The following is a 14,815-nucleotide window of genomic DNA, read 5'->3' on the forward strand; positions in this document are numbered from 1 at the left end:
ATCGTGGTTTACCTTGTCACACTTTCATTTTCGTGATTTTTCAAAGTTCATTTTGTATTTCTTTCGTTGAAATGCATGAGTTGAATTATTTCAGTATTGTTTTGTGGTGGTTTACCATGTCACAGTTACATTCTCTTGATTTTTCAAAGTTCATTTCGGATTTCTTTCATTGAAATGTAAGAGTTGGAATATTTCAATAGTGTTTTGTTGTGGTTTACCTTGTCACAGTTACATTCTCTTAATTTTTCAAAGTTCATTTTGAATTTCTTTCGTTGAAATGCAAGAGTTGGAATATTTCAGTAGTGTTTTGTCGTGGTTTACCTTGTCACAGTTACATTCTCTTGATTTTTCAAAGTTCATTTTGAATTTCTTTCGTTGAAATGTAAGTTGGAATATTTAAGTAGTGTTTTATTATGGTTTACCTTGTCACAGTTACATTTTCTTGATTTTTCAAAGTTTATTTTGAATTTCTTTCGTTGAAATGCAAGAGTTGGAATATTTCAGTAGTGTTTTGTTGTGGTTTACCTTGTCACACTTACATTCTCTTGATTTTTCAAAGTTCATTTTGAATTTCTATCATTGAAATGCAAGAGTTGGAATATTTCAGTAGTGTTTTGTTGTGATTTACCTTGTCACTGTTACATTCTCTTAATTTTTCAAACTTCATTTTGGATTTGTTTCGTTGAAATGCAAGAGTTGGAATATTTCAGTAGTGTTTTGTCATGGTTTACCTTGTTAGACTGTCATTCCCTGGATTTTTAAAAGCCCGGAAATGTTTTCTGATGTTGAAATGTAAGAATTGGAATATTTCAATTGTGTTTTGTTGTAGTTCACCTTGTCAAAGTTTTGTTCTAATGACTTTTCCAAATTAATCTTGGATTTCTCTCATTGACATTAATCAGCTTGAATATTTCAGTACTGTTTTATCGTGCTTTACCTCGTCACAGTTACATTCTCTTGATTTTTCAAAGTTCATTTTGAATTTCTTTCGTTGAAATGCAAGAGTTGGAATATTTCAGTAGTGTTTTGTCGTGGTTTACCTTGTCACAGTTACTTTCTCTTGATTTTTCAAAGTTCATTTTGGATTTAATTCATTGAAATGCAAGAGTTGGAATATTTCAGTAGTATTTTCTCGTGGTTTACCTTGTCACACTTACATTCTCTTGATTTTTCAAACATCATTTTGGATTTCTTTCGTTGAAATGCAAGAGATGGAATATTTCAGTAGTGTTTTGATGTGGTTTACCTAGTCACAGTTACATTCTCTTGATTTTTCAAAGTTCATTTTGAATTTCTTTCGTTGAAATGCAAGAGTTGGAATATTTCAGTAGGGTTTTGTTGTGGTTTACCTTGTCACTGTTACATTCTCATGATTTTTCAAAGTTCATTTTGAATTTCTTTTGTTGAAATGTAAGAGTTGGAAACATTTCAATAGTGTTTTGTCGTGTTTTACCTTGTCACTGTTACATTCTCTTGATTTTTCAAAGTTCATTTTGAATTTCTTTCGTTGAAATGCAAGAGTTGGAATATTTCAGTAGTGTTCTGTCATGGTTTACCTTGTCACAGTTACATTCTCCTGATTTTCCAAACTTCATTTTAAATTTCATTCATTGAAATGCAAGAGTTGGAATATTTCAGTGGTGTTTTGTAGTGGTTTACCTTGTCACAGTTACATTTTCTTGATTTTTCAACGTTCATTTTTGAATTTCTTTCATTGAAATGCAAGAGTTGGAATATTTCAGTAGTGTTTTGTTATGGTTTACCTAGTCACAGTTACATTCTCTTGATTTTTCAAAGTTCATTTTGGATTTCTTTCGTTGAAATGCAAGAGTTGGAATATTTCACTAGTGTTTTGTATCTGGGTTGGTTTTTTACAAGTCCAAGAATTTGTCTTCGTTGGTTTGAATGTCTAAAGTGCATGTCTTTATCTGTTTCTATGTCAGAATCTATTTGTTTACATGTCTGGGCTGTTGTTTGGTTAGGTTAGGTTAGCTAAGTTAGGTTAGGTTAGCTAGTAAACATTTCACCATGTTTAAGTTAGGTCAGGTTAGCTTATCATGAGCGCTCATGATAAACTGACCTAACCTAACTTAAGCATGGTACAAAAAAGACCTGGGGGGATTTTCCGGCGAGTATGGTTAGGTTAGGTTAGGCTAGATCAAGTTAGGTTAGGCTAGGTTTGGCTAGGTTAAGTTAGGTTAGGTTAGCCTACGTACGCGCGCGTACGTAGGCTAACCTAACATCTTAACCTAACTATACCTAGAATGTAAGTGTGACAAGGTAAACCACAACAAAACACTGCTGAAATATTCCAACTCTTGTATTTCAAGAAAGAAATTCAAAATGAACTTTGAAAAATTAAGAGAATGTAACTGTGACAAGGTAAACCACGACAAAACACTAGTGAAATAATTCAACTTTTGCATTTCAACGAAGGAAATTCAAAATAAACTTTCAAAAATCATGAGAATCTATCCTTAAAATGGTAAACCAAGACAAGACACTAATGAAATGTTATAACTCATGCTTTTCAATTAAATAAATTCGAAGTTAAGCATGAAAATAAGAGAATGTAATTGTGACACGAGAATGTGACTCTGACTATGTAAAGAAAGACGTAACACTGTGGAAATAATTCGGACCTTGTATCTCAAAGAAAGAAATTCAAAATGAACTACGAAAAATCAAGAAAATTTAACTGTGACAAGGTAAACCACGACAAGACACTACTGAAATATTCCAACTCTTGCATTTCATAGAAAGAAATTCAAAATGAACTTTGAAAAATCAAGAGAATGTAACTGTGACAAGGTCAACCACGACAAAACACTATTGAAATATTCCAACTTTTGTATTTCAAGGCAAGAAATTCAAAATGAAGTTTGAAAAATCAAGAGAATGTAGCTGTGACAAGGTAAACAACGACAAAACACGACTGAAATATTCCTACTCTTGCATTTCAACGAAAGAAATTCAAAATGAACTTTGAAAAATCAAGAGAATGTAACTGTGACAAGGTAAACCACGACAAAACACTACTGAAAATTCAAACTCTTGCATTTCAAGGAAAGAAATTCAAAATGAACTTTGAACAATTAAGAGAATGTAACTGTGACAAGGTAAACCACAACAAAACACTAATGGTGGGATGGGGAGCCAAAAGTTGGGGGGATGGGGAGCCAAAAGTTGGGGGGATGGGGCCCTTCTGTGTCTCAAATGCGCAAATAAAAAAGTATTTAAAAAATGGAGGGCAAAAAAGTTCGGGGGCTTTTTGGGGCCCCGGGGGGCCTTTTGGGTCCAGGGGGTCTTTGGGGGCCTGGAAGGGGGCCTTTGGGGGCCGGGGGGTTGCTTCGGGGTTGGGGTAGGGGGGGTTGTTGGGGTAGGGGACCTCACATGACTATTCAAATGGAACTTGTGTATTATAACGATCACAGAGTTTCACCCTCAAATCCTCTTCTAAATCATCTTCTAAAATCATCTTCTAAAATGCCTCAATCGGTTACGCTCAAATCATCTTCTAAAATGTCTCAAAACTATTTCGCCCAAATAATCCCTAAACGTAATTTCTGCGTGTTCCTTTTGTTTTGGCATCACTGCGCTGTCACATTTGAAATTCCTAGGAAACCCTTTCCCGCGTTAATCTCTTCATCTCTAAGATCAATATATCTCTTCCCCATCGTTAATGCGCATGTGCAAACTTCGCCCGGAGACAATTCTCCTGGACGAACACCAACAAATAAATTTCTCGGAAATTCTCTCCCCTCGATTATGTAATCAATTTCTCAGAAATTTAGTTCCCCTTCTATTACGCAATCATTTTCTCGGAAATTTAGTTCCCCTTCGATTACGCAATCAATTTCTCGGAAATCCTCTCCCCTTCGATTACGCAATCAATTTCTCGGAAATCCTCTCCCCTCGAGGGATTCTATGCCCATATATGGACCCCCGTTCGGAGCTCATGATAGGTTAGGTTAGTTTGCGCAATCAATTTCTCGGAAATCCTCTCCCCTTCGATTACGCAATCATTTTCTCGGAAATCCTCTCCCCTCGAGGGATTCTATGCCCATATATGGACTCCCGTTCGGACCTCATGATAGGTTAGGTTAGGTTACGGAATCAATTTCTCGGAAATCCTCTCCCCTTCGGTTACGCAATCAATTTCTCGGAAATCCTCTCCCCTCGAGGGATTCTATGCCCATATATGGACTCCCGTTCGGAGATCTTAGGGCCTCTCTACTAGTATTGAACTAAATCAAAATACGTTACGTGTGTATGGGTTGCCAAAAACATTAACTTAGGAATGACTAAGTATATTAATTTGGAACTGTCAGGAAATGACGAGGGAGATGACCAATTGACCAAAAAGGTAATATTTGCCTGTTACTACTACTACTACAACTTCCACCATTGCTACTGCTACCACTTCCACTACATATAGCATATGTTATTGACTTTTCATAAGATTGTTATAGCTTTCCAAAAAGGCAAAGGGCATTCAGATGAGCCTTTCAGGGAATGTTTCAGGGAGTGTTGAACTAAACCAAAACGCGTTATGTGTGTACAGGTTGTCACAAGGGCTTAACTCAGGAGTGACTGAGTATATTAATTTGGAACTTTCAGGAAATGATAATGGGAATGACCAATTGACCAGAAAGGTAATATTTGCATGCCACTACTACTAGTAGGGGAGACCGGCTCAGGTTAGCCACAACCCAAGTTCGTCATTTGCATTGAAATTGGGAGCTATCAATAGAAAAGTTCCTATAATTTAGTGTTCAAGTTGCCATCTAGTAGCGAAAGTTTGGATGTATTCAACTTTAAGTTGAACACCGTTTTCAAGGTTTTATATGGTAAGTTGATTTTTAGGGGTTCAAAAGTAAGTTTTTGTGTTAAAGGAAAATGAAAAAGTTGCTCTCTAACGTAAAGGTAAGAGAGAAATTTTTGTGTCGATCGAAAATTCTGAGACTTAGTAAATTATTAATGATATACATTATATGTATAAAACACACGTTTGGACAGAAAAACCCCACTTTCGCCACAAAAAAACCAGCCCTGGTTCGCCACTCTAGGACTGGGGAATCTGGGCCTGGCAGATCTGGAAAGCTAAATTTTTGCAACAAACTTCACTGATGTTTACTTCATATTTTGTTAGATACACTCCATGAAGATACGACAATCCCATATACTTTAGCCTGGAAGATTCAGTATGATTGGACCAAACCTTGCTTGGCTCAGAAAAATAGCTTGGTGAGGCAACTAAAAATAACTACTACTACTACTAACAACTCATCGCAGCACCAAGCCGCCTGAGGCCAACACAGCTACGCACGCTCCTCCTCCACCCCAATCTATTCAAAGCCTCCCTTTTACACCCGCCCACGAAGTTCCCATTTCCTTTAAATCTTTCTTTATGACGTCCTCCCACCCCAGACGGGGACGACCTGCTTTCCGTTTAGCCCTAGATGGTTGGCCGAAAAGAACAATCTTCGGCAATCTGTCATCCTTCATCCGCACAACATGCCCTAACCACCTCAACCTTTCTTTCATTATAGACCTAGAAAGCGGTATTGAACCACATTTTTCGTATAGCCGATTGTTTGAAATACGGTCAGTCAGCTGGGTACCCAGAACAATCCTTAAGCAATTTCTCTGGAAAACATCTAGCAAATCTTCATCCGCCTTTCGGAGCGTCCATGCTTCAGAGCCATATTTGACCACTATCATCACTGTAGCTTCTAAGATTCTAATCTTGGTTTGCAGACTTATCTTCCCATTCTTCCAGACATTTTTTAACTGTGAAAAAACACCCTGAGCCTTGGCTATTCTATTTTTAACATCTTCACTGCTCCCACCATCTTTACTAATAATACTACCAAGGTAAGTGAAGCTGCCCACCTGATCAATCTTTTCAATTACCCAACGTCACCTTTTCATCTTCACTTATTCCTAGCCTTAGTGACTTAGTCTTCCTAACATTAATTTTCAAACCAATACTAGCACCCTGAACTCGCAAAACCTCAAAATCTTCATTCATTTTGCTCACACTTTCATCTAGAATGCTTAAATCATCAGCATAATCCAAGTCCAGGAGACTTTTTCCTCCCCATTTGATTCCGTGGTCTGCCATTGCCTTTCCTGTGCTCCTTAAAACAAAGTCCATCAAAATAATCCATATAAAGGAGGATAGAACACAACCCTGCTTAACTCCTGATTTAATACAAAACCAGCTGCTAACCTCATTATCTACCTTAACCGCAACAGTGTTATTCTCGTACATAGCACTAATCACTTTAATGTATTTGTCTGGTATACCATACAAGGATAAAACCTTTACTAAATCTCCTCTATCAACAGAATCTATCTCTTGCTAATAATCTATAAAACTGAGAAACAAAGGTGTTTGAAAACTCAGGCAATTCTCAATTATTAACCTAAGAGTTAAAATTTGGTCAACACATCCTCTACCCTTTCTAAAACCGCACTGCTCTTCTCTTAAAACTTTGTCTACGGCATCTCTCAGTCTAAAAAGTATCATGTTACTAAGCAACTTTGCTACCTACAGAAACTAGCTAATTCCTCTATAATTACGATACTCAATCTTATCACTTTTCTTATATAGTGGTTTAGTTAAGGTTTTTCTAAAATCGGTAGATACTTCCCCTTTTTAAAAATCATATTCATAATCTTCAATAACTTATTTCTAACCTCAGAGCCACCATATTTAAGAAACTCATTTACCACCCTATCAGAACCTGCAACCTTATTATTCTTTAATCCTTTTAGTACTGTTGCTAATTCCTCCTCACAAAACAAATCTTCCTTCACATCCAAGGTATTACAAACTTTTTCATTTTCCTCTATATTTTTTCCTACACTCTATCTCGGTTAAGCAAATTCTCAAAATGTTCGGCCCATCTCGCTTTAGCTTTTTCCTTATCGCTAATTGCCACCCCATTCCTATCTTTAACTGGGACAAGTCCGGATTGACTACTACCTCTCAAAGTGTTAACGTGCCAGTACAATATTTTACTATTATGCCGTCTAGCTGCATCTTCCAGATCCTCGGCAATTTTATCCATGGCCTCCATTTCACACCTCCTTAGTTCATATTTCAATGCTTTCTCCACTTTCTATACATTTCTTTTGTTTTCATGCGATCTATCACTCAGATAATTCTTGTACAAGTCCTTTTTCCTTTCTATTAAACATAAAGCTTTTTTTCTAATATTCTTAGCTGCAGTCTAGCTTTCTTCCCTAATACACCTTCAGCAACTTCACAAATTATTTTTCTAAAATTATTCCAACCATCTTCCACATTATCAAATTTTAAACTCTCAAGTTTAATATTCAACTGCTCCTGGAAAGTTTCTCTCAAATTCTCATCCTGGAGTCTACTAACATCATAACTTCCTGTTAGGTAATTACCCTTCCGATATTTCAGCTTTAAATTAACCCTTGACACTACTAGATGGTGATCTTTACTTTTAACATCAATAACAGCACTCCTATATACCCTAGTATCTTGTATTGATCCTGCCAGTCTTCGGTTTACTATAACATAATCAATATGGTTTGCTGTCTTACCATCACGTGAATAACATGTTAACTTATGAGCCATTTTATGACCAAACACCGCATTTGTTATAACTAGATTGTTATACCTACAAAATTGCAAAAGGCTGTATCCATTACTGTTTTCTTTTCCTACACCAAATTTACCTAAGCTGGGATAACATCTATCCTTATTTCTACCAACCTGGGCGTTAAAATCTCCCAGTAATAACATCATATTTCTACCTGGGACCTTGTCTATTTGCTCCTGTAACTGTAAGTAAAATTCATCTGAGTCACTAGTCTCTCCATCAGTCGGTTCTACAGGGGCGTATACTACTATAACTGATACCCTGAACTTTCTAGTCATAAAATGAGCAATTAGTATTCTATTATTAATACCATCCCTGCCTAAACAAGACTAAGCCGCTTTCTTATTCATGATAAGCACTATTCCCTGTCTATGTACCCCATCCTTCATGCCTGAGTAAATAAATTCTATATCACATTACGTCATGCTTGCTACCCCTGGGATATGAGTTCCTGAAACTCCTAATAAATCCAATTCGAATCGTCTCAACTCGTCAGTCAAAATGTCGATACGATAGTTATTTTTTAGTGTTATAACATTCAAAGTTTCAATTTTCATGTTCTTTAAATCATTGAAATTTTTTTCGCCTCAGGAAAAGCAATGATCCCGGATACCAGTGCAGGACGGGGATCACATATCTTCTCAAGTCTACACTGAAGTGCTTAAGCCGGCTTACAACCGGACAGCAAGAAGTCCCTGGGACCTCCATGAATTGAGGCTTTGTACAATCCTGGGCCCATCTTGGTCACAACATGGTTTTCAGCACTTGGCGATGCTCTTCTGTCAACAAGAGTAGAAATCCTGCACAGACGATCTCAAGCCTATTACCTCCGACTCATTATATATTCATGCCTACAAATATTATGCTACTACGGGGAGGCAGCCCATAATAGATAAATTAGCTAGATAGAGGTTTTTCAGCCCAAAGACGCCCATCAAAACATACCAATCCCAGAAGAATTGTCCATTAGTCAGAATCCCGTGCGAATGCTATGTCGTTTACTAGGCTATAATTTCCTCGAGGGGCGCCACTCTTCAAGTGGGAATAGAGTTTACTACAAGGTCCCCAGTCTTGCTGGTACCCTAAAAAGGTCGAGGCAGCCCTTTGCAGAGGCTGTTGTCCATAGATATGGATCTTCCGCCCTGCCGCAGTTGTCCTCCTATAGAGGATCCTCCCGCGAGGGTGTTCTGGATCACCATGCAATTATACCCATTGCTGGGAGAAGGTTTGCAACTCATGGAACTTGTGGACAAACCAGTGGGCCCTTTTGAGTGTACATTTGAGGGGCCTTCTTCTTCCTCCGCCTGTATTTATGACCCCGGGCGAGGGTGCCCCGGTTTCTGTTATGGACCGCCAGGGACAAGGTCCCCCCTTGGTTCGTGCCTCCTATGGAGGTACCCTACATATCTGTAGAGTGTTCCCCTATTGCCACCTGGGGACACGCTGAATGGCCTGGGGGAGGCCAGATACACGGATCACTTTTGTTTTTCAAAGGTCATAACCCAGTCACAAATTTAACCTACTACTTACAAATATACATAACTCGCTGACTAGGCCTATATAAGTTTTATACAGAAATATATAACTCAGTGACATATTTAACCTACTACTTATAAATAACTCACTGACTAGGCCTATAAGTTTTGGAATATTTCGACTTCACATCCGGAAGCCTTTACAAAAGAGAAAAAATATAAAAAAAAACTAAACTAAAATAAATATAACATACAAATAAACAGAAAAAACTCACAAACTAAAAAGAAAAAAAACTCATAAGTTAACAATATTCAATATGACAATTATTCATCACTGCATATAGCATTACTAATTATTTTACTTTAATTATTTAAATTATTATTGCTTAATTCACATTTATTTTATTAATTATTTAATTTGTTAACTATGCCCTCTACTTTATTTTAATAAAAAAAAATCTAAAAAAACACAAAATGACTATAACCGTTAGATTATTTATTTGAAATTATGCACCCCCAAAATTTCTGCGCCATGGGAAAGTACACCCCCTGCTCCTCCCCTAAAACCGCTTCTGATTAAGCTCCTCGTCGCCCAAGAACTTGCGTATGTAAACTTGTGAATTTTTTCGCTCTTCTTCGGGCAAACCAATTTTTCCTTTTGCATTCAAGGCTGAGAAACAGGATGTGGATATTGAACTTCTACCTCTCTCATTTTTCTCACCACTTCATGCTACAAGACAGATCTTTACAGAAGAACAAGAAAATCCTCTTGCTAAATACTTGTAAGTCGTTTGCCATATTCATTATGGTTTAACACCGCTTGAAGTTCGTCAGCTTGCTTGCAGGCATTCTCTTGCAAATGGACTCACCATACCAAATTCATGGACACCAGTGACAATCAAAATGATGCAGGTGAAGTAAGTTACAGTGGTTATATGACAATACACCCACATCTTACTGTAAGAGCGCCTGTAGAGACCAGTATCGGCTGTGCAACTGCTTTCTATTGTGTGACAGGTGGGGATTTTTTGAAAATCTTGGTGCTGCGTACTAGTGTCACAAATTTACCGCGCAAAATATTTGGAATGTAGACGAAACTAGACTATCAACAGTCCACAAGCCAGGGAAAATTGTTACGGCTAAAGGACAGAAACAGGTTGGCAAGGTAACGTCAGCAGAATATTACTATGTGTGTTTGCGGCAGTGCCATGGGTAATTGCGTCCCTCCTACGCTCATTTTTCATCGCAAGAATTGCCCAGAAATCTTACTGGAAGGATCTTACAAGGAGAACTTCCTGATTGAACTTCCTTGAAGTAATGATATTAGGGCTGTTTTAAAACATTTTTTTTAAACAGTTTTAATGATTGAATTATAATGTAAGTTTCTTTTGTATTGTTTTTATTCTCTTCGTCTGTTTTGCTGAGGAGGGCCCTTGAATATAGGGTCTAAATATTCATTTAAAGTTGCGTTCAACTGTCTTGTATAAAAAATTCCCTATTGTTCTACTTATTTTTTTATGATGGAAAGGCAGTGTGGTCTTCATCGCTATTTGCTTCTGCTCATTCTTATACTACTGCTCCCGCTAAGGCTACTACTTTTAGTTTTAGCGAAGCTATTGCTACTACTATTACTGCTTCTAAAGCTAAGGGTATAAGGTAAAAATTTGGGAATATTGAAACTGTATTGAATTAAATCGGAACACACTATACTCACACAGGTTGTCAAGAGGACGTATCAGCAATGCTTCAGAAACACTTGATGGTATTAAATTCATGCTTTCAGCGTGTGTTGAAGAAACCAAAGGCGGTATGTGCATACTGCCCTTAATGCTACTACAACTGTTGCTACTTACACAAGTTAAGGGTATAAAGGTAAAGCTTCGAGGGAATATTTAGGTGGATGTTGAACTAAATAAAAAAGAACTATGAGTATGCAGATTTTCAAAAGGTGACAAAGCAATATCTCAACAACCCTACATTATTAAGTTAGACCTTTAAGGGTACGTTGTTGCAGATTTCAACTAGCCAGAAGGCACTAAGTGTATAGACCTACTATTAATACTACCATTACAGTTACTGTAACTAATTACGCTATGGGTATTAAGGTGAAACTTCTAGGGAAAGTTTTGGGGGAGATTCAATTAAACGAAAAAACTATATATTTGCAGGCATTAAAAAGGTTATTATATAAGCAAGAACACAGACAGCTATACTCTATAGTAGCTAGCAATATCATTGAAACTTTTAATGGTGCTAATTCAACTGGAAATTAAAAGTTCGATATTCTTTTCGGGTACTTAAATGGATTTCTTTAATATTTGAATTATTATTATATGATTTTATTTATATTAGATGAAAGAGGACTAAAGGGGAATAACATCTAATGTAGGGCATTTTTTATCAGGGAAATCCCCTTTTAAAAGGGGATTCCCCATATTTTCTGATCTCGTTCTTCATATTTCTCATTCTCCATGCAATCTTTGCTTGTTATGTTTTAGTATTATTTGTATTTTTATCATAAAATATTTATATTTTAAATTATTTTTATTAATTTGAATATATTATTATTAATATTTGAATTAATATATAATTATTATTGAGTTATAAATTATAAAATATTATAAATTACCTACATTTATGGAAAAAACGCTTGAAAACTAATGCAGTCCACTGTCCTTTATTTTCTAGTCCTGTTCTTTACAAATGTGAACCAGCCTCCCTTGGTTATGATGTTGACCAAATATCTGTTTTTAGACAGAGAGTTATTACAAATAACTAATCCTTAAGTTGGATAGTACTTTAATATTAGCTAACTGTTAAAGCGAAAGCAGGAAAAAAAGAAATATTTTAGTTTGTTGTGCATCATGCTTACTTAAGATTGATTTATACCTTGCCATGCCTACGTTTGGTATGCTAGATGTTTGTGGAATTGGTTGGAATAATTTAGTGGAAATAAACTTGACTGTAAGACGGGAAGCTAAGACAATAACATTTTCATGGCAGATTGAAAATACACGCGAGTTTACTTTGTCTTTATTTTTAGGCAATGAGTAAGATGAAGTATTTGTGTCAAAAAGAAGCAATAGCGATTGATGAAGAACTGTTCAACATCTATAGATTCAGCGTTGATCAGCTGATGGAGCTAGCAGGACTTAGCTCTGCAACTGCAATTGCTAAATGCTATCCAGATAAGAAGCGAGTACTTATTTGTGTTGGCCCGGGAAATAATGGTGGTGATGGTCTTGTTGCAGCTCGTCATCTCAAAATGTTTGGTTTTATCCCTTCGATTTTCTACCCCAAACGTACTGATAAACCTTTATACACAAACCTTACCAACCAGTGTAAAATGATGGGAATTAATTTTGTTGAAGAATTTCCAAGTGAACAGACAATACAGGAACAAGCTGATATTGTAGTTGATGCATTGTTTGGTTTTAGTTTCAAGCCACCAGTTCGTCCACAATTTCAACCAATACTTGAAACACTCTCTAAAACTTCAATACCGCTATGCAGCATTGACATACCAAGTGGTTGGAATGTTGAAGAAGGTCCAAATAATGAAATTCCCAGTCTCTCACCTGAGCTTGTGATTTCTCTTACAGCACCAAAGATCTGTATGAAAAAGTTTGATGGTAAGCATCATTTTCTTGGAGGCAGATTTGTCCCTGACGCTTTAAAAGAGAAGTATGGACTGGAGCTACCAGAATATCCTGGAACTGAATGTGTTGTGAAACTTAATAATTGGTGATTATTTTTTGTGCAACTGCTGTTAAACTTGTATTTTTGTTAACCCAAATAGAAGCAGAAAGCATCTATTTCTCATTGCCTGGCTTTTTCCTTATTCTTCTGTTCTAGATTTTGAACTAGAAACATCACCAGATATCACTATTGGAAAAAATCAGTATGAGCATGGGAATAAGAGCTGCTAATTCAGGGATCGTTCACTAAGGATAGCAATCCCTGTCTTCCCTTTAAGGTCAACATAAAGGACCCCAATAAAAATAGGAAGTATCCATTTCTTATTGCCTTGATTTTTCTTTTATATTTCCAAGCTTCTTATAAATATAAGAAGCAGGAGTAAAATCGATAACAGCCTTGCGAGTTTGATTTCATGCTATTTTGGTCTTACATAATCCAGTAGGGATTGTGGCTCTTCAGAGATCTTCTTCTGTTCTTCAGAGTCTTGCAACGATTTTAGTAGTACTGTTGATGGCTTATAGGCCATGCTGCGTTTGAGAATATCTTATTCTTATTCATAGATGCAGTGTCATGTATGACACTGCAGTGTCATCCTATGTATGGTAACTGCTACCCTCCCCTGTATACTCTAAAAGGGGCTGATTTTCGACGTAACATCTTTAAATTAGGTGTTGTTTTCTCACTGCCGTTCTAAGACGAACAAATAGACTTTCATGTACCCCCGAGTATAATTACTCGGGGTTGAATTCGATTTTGTTGTCCAGCAAAAATCTCAGACTGTATTTAGTTTCTACTTTAACTGGTATTTCCTAGGTTTAGTGCGTATAATAAACACAGGGATGTCGAAAATCATTCATTCCTCCCCAAGAACAGAACCCTATGGACATGAAGAATGTACTTTTTTAGATATCCGAAAATTGTTATTCTTCCCAAAAAGGGTGTATTAAAGAGTGTAGATCACCCTAGTCAGTCAGCCCCCAAGTGCAAATGCATGCTTTTTGAAATGTATCCTATACTTTTCTCTTAACAAACATAAATTACAGCTACATTCTGAAGAAAGTTTAATATTAATGTTTTGCTGACTGGTCATGCAGAAAAAGATGAAGTAGAGAAAGTAAATTATATCCGGCAATTCTATTGTTTTTATTTCAGAGCCGAATGTGGCAATTTCAGTTGTATGATTTTTTCCAATCTTGCTGGGATTGGGTAGGATGTAACACTTTCTTGTAAAAAGATGGTCTTCTTTCTGCAGTCAGACAAGGCTATGACAAAAAAAGAAGGATATTTTGACCTTAAGTCTACCCAGTTTTCTTGACGGATATACACCGTAAAGTAAAAAACTGCGAACTAAAAAAAAGAAAAAAATATTTCTGTAGAAACACCTATGTTTTTTTAGGTGTATAGAAACACCTGATTTTTAACTTTCCAATTGTACATGTTCTCAACCACCTACCAGCCACTGCTAAAAGATTCTTAAAGAACTGCAAATTAGCGATAAAAAAATTTGTCAACAATTGATAACAAAAACACCTATAAGAAAGTGTCGGTGAAATGGTACCTTGCTGATAACAGTTACACTAACTTATAGTAGGGATCCTTCTTAAGTCAAATAACAACGTGAAACAAAAATCAAATCTCCTGTCAAATACTGACCACTGGCAAAATGGTAGTAAGTGCCAGCAGTAGTGACAACTTGCACGTGACCGTTTGCCAGAAACATTAAAAACATCACATTTACAAATTGTGAACTGACAAGTTTGGGCAAGATGCTAGCGATCACAAATGCCGCTATTGGAATATTTGCAAATAAATTATCAAACCACTACTGGTCTTTAGCCATTACTTTATGAAATAGCTTTTTAATCAAAATTTTTGAAATACCTAAAAAAAATACTATCAGGGGGTGACATGATGAATGCCACCCACCACCCAGGCAGCAAGGGCTCCAAATCTTGTAAACCCATTTAAAATTTTGAAACATCTAATGCCTTAAAAATC

The 14,815-nt window shown here is 36.5% G+C and overlaps 1 protein-coding gene across 2 annotated transcripts in view; it reads left to right on the top strand.

Annotated features, from left to right (window-relative positions):
* The window catches only part of Naxe (NAD(P)HX epimerase), a 41,282-nt gene extending 28,113 nt beyond the window's left edge, over window positions 1-13,169 (top strand). Inside the window, exon 2 of one of the 2 annotated variants that reach the window (XM_089104621.1) lies at window positions 12,162-13,169. In XM_089104621.1, coding sequence (XP_088960747.1) covers window positions 12,165-12,866 — 702 coding nt within the window. In that variant the 5' untranslated portion in view covers window positions 12,162-12,164 and the 3' untranslated portion in view covers window positions 12,867-13,169. The remainder of the gene's footprint in view (window positions 1-12,161) is intronic. The other variant, XM_089104620.1, reaches the window with a different exon arrangement.
* The last annotated feature ends 1,646 nt before the right edge of the window (window positions 13,170-14,815 follow it).

The sequence above is a fragment of the Artemia sp. Qi Xiang Cuo genome, chromosome 18 (assembly GCF_049724085.1).
Source record: "Artemia sp. Qi Xiang Cuo chromosome 18, ASM4972408v1, whole genome shotgun sequence".
In the NCBI taxonomy this organism is placed as follows: Eukaryota; Metazoa; Arthropoda; class Branchiopoda; order Anostraca; family Artemiidae; genus Artemia; species Artemia sp. Qi Xiang Cuo.